Source organism: Frankliniella occidentalis, unplaced genomic scaffold (assembly GCF_000697945.3).
Source record: "Frankliniella occidentalis isolate FOCC.00 unplaced genomic scaffold, Focc_3.1 Scaffold24, whole genome shotgun sequence".
NCBI classification, from domain to species: Eukaryota; Metazoa; Arthropoda; class Insecta; order Thysanoptera; family Thripidae; genus Frankliniella; species Frankliniella occidentalis.
Genome location: NW_026267154.1, coordinates 1,082,259 through 1,088,614, shown reverse-complemented (window position 1 = coordinate 1,088,614; position 6,356 = coordinate 1,082,259). Strand labels below are relative to the sequence as shown.

General features: G+C 45.4%; 1 protein-coding gene across 2 annotated transcripts in view; it reads left to right on the top strand.

Annotated features, from left to right (window-relative positions):
• Positions 1 to 2,318: 2,318 nt before the first annotated feature.
• Positions 2,319 to 6,356, top strand: part of LOC113210204 (acetyl-CoA acetyltransferase, cytosolic) — an 8,612-nt gene continuing 4,574 nt past the window's right edge. The window contains exons 1-5 of one of the 2 annotated variants that reach the window (XM_052265141.1): positions 2,319 to 2,485; positions 3,911 to 3,986; positions 4,470 to 4,904; positions 5,314 to 5,546; positions 5,651 to 5,836. In XM_052265141.1, the coding sequence (XP_052121101.1) occupies positions 3,938 to 3,986; positions 4,470 to 4,904; positions 5,314 to 5,546; positions 5,651 to 5,836 (903 nt within the window). In that variant the 5' untranslated portion in view covers positions 2,319 to 2,485; positions 3,911 to 3,937. Of the gene's footprint in view, positions 2,486 to 2,992; positions 3,198 to 3,910; positions 3,987 to 4,469; positions 4,905 to 5,313; positions 5,547 to 5,650; positions 5,837 to 6,356 lie in introns of those variants that run through there. The other variant, XM_052265142.1, reaches the window with a different exon arrangement.

Below are 6,356 nucleotides of genomic sequence, written 5' to 3'. Positions count from 1 at the left end.
AAAAATATGGCCTGCCGGCTGGTAACAAGACAGTCCAGCTGCAAAAGCAAATTCAAAGTACACAAGCTATAAGGATTGTATCTTTAAATTCAATAAGGCATAAAAATGAAGATTGATTAAAATCTGCTAATCAAAACTAGAACGTTAATCGGCAATATTGGCTACGGTAAACCCCTACCAAAACCAAGGGGAAATAGGCTAGAACTCCGGTGTACGTTTTGTTGAACTTCGGTGAACTTCGGCGAACTTCGCTGAACTCTAGTGAACTTTGGGAACTTCGGTAAACTTCGCTAAACTTCTACAAATTTTCTCGAACTTCGAACTGCTCAAGAGCTACGAAAGAAAAATTCTCGCTCCGTAACCTTTGTAATTCGATCCGCAAATATCTGCTTTGAGTAAGAAGGGGACTCGGTTGTAGTATGTACTCAAAATCGCCAATTTTAGCCTTAAATATGTACTGAAATATACTTGAAACTTCAATTACTTTTGCAATTTATTTTGAACTTCGGGGAACTTCGACATTTATTTTGAACTTTAGGGAACTTTGGCGTTTTATTTTTAACTTCGAGGAACTTTGACGTCTGCTTTTAAACTTCAGTAAATTTTAGTGAACTTCGACTTCCGGTGTACGATTTTTTAGAGCCTATTCCCCCTTGTTTTATCCTTAATCCTAGCTTCTGAAACCTTGCGCGTTAAGTTATAATTGGAAAAACTGACTTAGATGTATGAAAAGTGTCGTTCCTTTACAAACCCAAACTTTCCGGAACTTATTTATTGTTTGATTGGTTTAAAAAGGAACCTACCTACATAATTATTGCCTAGTTTTGATCACCTCACCCGTTTTAACTCATAAAAAACCCGGAAACAACAAGTTTAAAACTTCGTAAAGTTACAGATATATTTCGTAACGGTTGCAAATTTTGCTGCGCCCATCGCTCCAGACGGTGGGCGGCTCGGCCTGGACTGTCGCAGCTAGGTGGGCCGCGAGGAGCCTCGTGGACTGGTCGAGGGGGCTGTCTGTTTAATGGCTGTGGCCGCCTGGTTCCGGGTGGGTAAGTTGGTGTTACTTCCCTGTGGAACTGCCAACCCAGGTTTACACCAATTAGTATTATTTAGAGAGCTACGAATGGTCGTGGGTTTGTTTAATTCTTGTTTTTATATGTGATATTCCTTTACACTGTTAAAAGCTTACGGCGAATGTCACTGTAAGTTACGGTGAAAATGTAGCGTAAGCTATAGTGCTGCAGGGGTGACTGTAGATTACAACGACATTCACCGTAAGCTTTTGTAAGGGGTTTGGTAGTCAATAAGGTAGGTTTAATATTGAATTTTATAACACGCAAAAATAAAACAGGATAGAAAAGAAATAATTCGTGAATATTTTCTTGGCCTCCTTAAATTGCTTTAATAATCAATCAAACTGGACTTTGCAGTAATTTCAAAAGTAACCCCTGCACACACATCACTGTCAATCCACGGAATTCCGTTGATTTCGTTGTTTTAAACAAAGTGAGTCATCGGGGACCGTGGGAGTCCTCTTTTCACAGGGATCACGTGGAACTACTTGAAAATAGAGTGGTTGCTGAGCCTCTCGGTTTTGAGGACAGCGATTGGCTGAAAACGTCTGAGGTGAGCCGACTTAAGCAGCCGGGCGCCTCACTGTGAGCACTTCAGGCTACAAGAGGTTTGTCGTCAATATAACTGACAATTTACTCTTCTCCGACCTAAATTTCATCGAAATTATAATTGGACGGCAAAAACCGCTACAATCTCGTGTTCAGTGGCAGGAAACGTTCCAAATACCGCCTGACTTCCGGTATATGTTTCTTTTTCTTTTCTTTCTTTTTTTTGTTCTTCGAGATGTTAAAACGGTCTGGCGCTGCTCGGGTGCCCCTAGTAACACAAAACTGACGCGCACAGTGTAATTTTTTTCAATCGGCCAATTATTGTGACGATAACGAAAATCCAAAAGTGACGACGGGTTTTCCAGAGTCAGACGATTGTCTATCAAATTTAAACTATCTAACATTCAGTTGTATTTATATCGATTCCCGGTCGAATCTACAACAGTGGTTTTCTCTTCCATTATGGTAGCTGGCCGATAGAGATTTTCGTCCCGATGAAAAAAGATAGTATAACCATGGAATCATTTTTCTCATTTCGTATATCGCACCGATAGTCCGTATCTGTTTTTCTAATGCTGTCCAACAATCACACGACAGTTCTGTGCTACTAGGGTGAAAAATGGTCTCGAGCACACTGTCACACATTTTAAGAGTGTGCGAAGGGGAAAGCCCTCTTAAAGGCACAGATAACGCTGTTGACTCAGAAGAGGCGGCAGTGGCGTGAGCTCTCTCCGTACGTTTTATATCCGCCCCCGAGCGACGGCGGGGCCCACTACTGAGGCTGAGTCGCTGAGTGCACCCGACCCGAGAGAGCCAGCTCTGCGCTCTTTCAGTAGGTGTTGTACTCGCGTCCAAGAGAGGTAAGAAACGGACACATCCGGACACGGTGCGACCCTCCGCCGGTCCGTCTCCGGATTCGAATATGAACCCGATACCCAACTCTGCAAATCTAACTAACAACTTGACAGTTCAAATTGCAGAACTTTTCTGTTTCGCTGTTGAAACTGTAAGACTTTTACTTTTGCAGTTTAAACTGTAGAACTTTTAATTTGGCAGTTTAAACTGTAGAGCTTTTAGTTTTGCAGTTTAAACTGTAGAACTTTTAGTTTTGCAGTTTAAACTGTCTATTTGTTATACAGTTAGATTTGCAGAGAAGAGAAGTGTATGAATGTGGCACACTTGCAGGTGTGCGAACATTGGCACACATGAAGGCTGTAGGGTATCTAAAGAAAATTCACATCCTTTAATCTTTAACTCCGATAATAAGTGTAAGAATAAGCATTCACACACCTCCAAGTGCGCGACGTTCACACACTTCGGTTTCCAGTGTGGGTGTGGGTCAGCTTCTCTCGCGTCTGTCCAGGAGGAGGGGCAAGGCAAGGTCACTCGGGTGACGCGTGCCACACTTGTAGCTAGGGGGGGAAGAGTCACAGTCTTCTTGGCGTCCGCCAGTACCACGGGAGCAGCTGCACCCGACTGTTGTCGCACCCGTGTGTACAGTTACGTCGTGTTGACGGGTCGAGTCCCCAGCCCTACTCGCTGCATCTCGTTTTGGAATATCAAGAAAGGCTTGTGAGTGAGTCCTATATTGGCCCCGTGTACTACGCTTCGATCATGTGGGTTGTTGCTTGTTCGCTAGGGTTGGAAGTCCAAGAAAGTTTCCGGAAAATTTTCAAGAAAAATAAGAGAAATTTCCGGAAAAATAGAAGAAAATTGGCAGGTCCCGGAAATGTTTCGTTTTTTCCCGGTAACATTCCTTACTTTTCCGGAAATTTTCGGAAATTTTCAACCCTATTATTTGCTAGAATCGCGGCGCCGTGAACAAGCATAAATAGGAAATTGTACAAAAAGCTAGCCTTAAGACTACTAGCTTTTTATACCAGGTGGAATGTCTTGTCAAAAGCTGTATTGTTGTTTGAATGAGGTATTATTATTAGTATGAAGAAGATCTTGAGGAACATGCCGAAAATCAGATGAAAGTAGTGATGTTCTGGCATTTTTTCCCTCATTACCGATGAAATACCTCATTTAGAGAGCCATGAAAAAGCCACCCTAGGTTTCGTAAGGAATTCTCTTCAAAATACCAGTATAAACTAGATGTTTACTGCCATCCAAGGGAGCAAAGGCGATAAGACGTCGTCATTTCTTAAAAAGTTCATCTCGTAGTATCGCCAATCAATCAGCGGAGAAAGGCGGTCCCACCCACGCTTGTCTGATATAGGCGAGAGAAAGTCCGCACCCGGGCCAGAATAACATTTGCATCCACACGTACTACATGTTCCCAGCTCCGAGTCCACTATAAGCTGTTCAAGATGTCCGACAACGGCGTGTACATAGTATCGGCGGTGCGTACTCCAATCGGTAAGTGGCCTTGAATGAACTGTACTGTACGAGCGTCCTCTGTGCCTCGCGGTCGCTAGCCGCATGCAGACTATCTCAAGTTACAGTGACAGAGTCACAGCTTTTACTGATCTAACAAGTTAAAAATAATACTTGCAACAAAGGAAGAAATGTGAAAAATTCGTGGGAATTTTCAAAATTTCAATCTACTTTGTCCATAAGAGTTTATGAAATTTCCACTCTAAAAAATACCGTCGTCAATTTACAAAATTTTTGTAAACTCGAATTATAATTTCAGTCGTAAATTTACGAGAGCACATTTTTCACTCGCCAATGGATTTGGAGTCGATACGTACTGCATGTATTTTTACGATTCCAAATTGTAATCCTACAACTTGCGTCAAGGACAATATTCCTGTGTAAACCTACCCACTATTTTTCACAGTGTTCCTATTCTTAACTTTCCGGCTCCTTTCTAAAAACGGCTGTCCGCACCCCGCCCAGGTTCGTTCATCGGCCAGTTTGCCGGCACGCCCGCGCACGAGCTGGGCAGCGTGGTGATCCGGGAGGCCGTGGCGCGCGCCCGGGTGGCTCCCGGGGACGTCTCCGAGGTCATCATGGGCCAGGCGCTGACGGCCGGCCAGGGTCAGAACCCCGCCCGCAACGCGTCCATCAGCGCCGGCCTGCCCGTCTCGGTGCCCGCGCACGGCGTCAGCATGCTGTGCGGCTCCGGGCTCAAGGCCGTGGCCTCGGGCTACCAGGCGATCCGCTGCGGGGACGCCGCCGTCGTGGTCGTCGGCGGCCAGGAGTCGATGACGCGCGCCCCGCACGCGGCCCTGCTGCGCACCGGGATCAAGGCCGGCGAAGTGGGCCTCAAGGACACCATGATGCACGACGGTCTCACAGACGTGTTCCACGACATCCACATGGGCATCACGGGTAAGCTTTATTCAAGTGTTTTTTTTTTCATCCCTTCATTAAAATAAATTAATCTTGTTTTAAAAACTACTTCTCTCTTTTTTAAAAAAGTATCTTCATAAGGGTTTTCTTTATATAACATATAAAACATAAATATAATATATATAGTTAGATATAATGAAACCTTATTCAAGATAAATTAAAACATATTGGTTTGTATATATGTATATAGAGACATATAGAGCTATATAAACGTTAATTTGATTCCATTTAGCGGGTTTATCTAAAAAGTTTCTTTGTTGTAAATTTTGACGTAAATATTGCAATTTTTCTACGAATTTCTTCTACAAAAGTTTTCAAGTTTTCTAGGAAAAGTCCAACTTTTGAATCACTGAGTTACATGCTTTCTGCTACATTTCCGTTTCGACAGTTGAGAACCTGTGCGCCAAGTGCGGAGTGACCCGGGAGCAGTCCGACGGCGAGGTGGTCGAGTCCCAGGCGCGCGTGCAGAGGGCGATCAAGGCCGGCTTCTTCGCGGCCGAGATCGTCCCGGTGCCGGTCAAGGGCCGCGACGGCCAGGTGACGCTCGTCTCCGACGACGAGTTCCCCCAGAAGAACACCACCCTGGAGGGGCTGTCCAAGCTGCAGCCCAGGTTCAAGCCGGTACGAAAGGCCATCATCCACGTCTTTCCACTTTTCTCGACTTTTCTTTCATTTCGTATCAGAAAAAATAAAATCCCCACTCTGTGTGTCTCCCCCTGCTGCAGGGCGGCACGGTGACGGCGGGTAACGCCTCTGGCATCAACGACGGCGCGGCGGCCCTGGTGCTCATGTCCGGCGCGGAGGTCGCCCGCAGGAAGGCCACGGTCCTGGCCAGGATCGTGGCGCACGCGACCGCGGGCTGCGAGCCCGACCTCATGGCCTACGGGCCCGTGCCCGCCGTGGAGGCGCTCGTGAGTAGCCCAACGACGGTGTCAATAATAAGTAAAAGGGGGTTGCAGACGCCTGCGAGACCCGGGCTAGGCCACCCCGCACTACACGCATGCACGGCAGGCGAGATGTTTGTCTACCTATCAGGCGCTACGAGCGCTGTTTGCATGTGGTAAACTTTCAGTGTCGTAACGGGCAAATGACGGATGCGTCGACACACGGGTTTATACTCGAGCACAAAATTAATTTAGTGTTTGACGCCTGCTCGGCTCCTCTGCGTGTAGATTCGTTTATAAGCTACGAGAACGGGTAAGGCCGAGTAAGGGAGAACAGGGAAAACAAGGAGAAATTGTCCTTGACGCAAGTTGTAAAATTACATTTTCAAATCATAAAAATACATGCAGTACGTATCGACTGTATCGACTTAATATCGATTGGCGAGTAATACTTCCAGTATCACTGCTTGTACAACACCTACTTAAACTAATATTAAGCAAATATTAAGCATTTTTAACCACATATTAAGCTTTTAGAGAGAGAGAG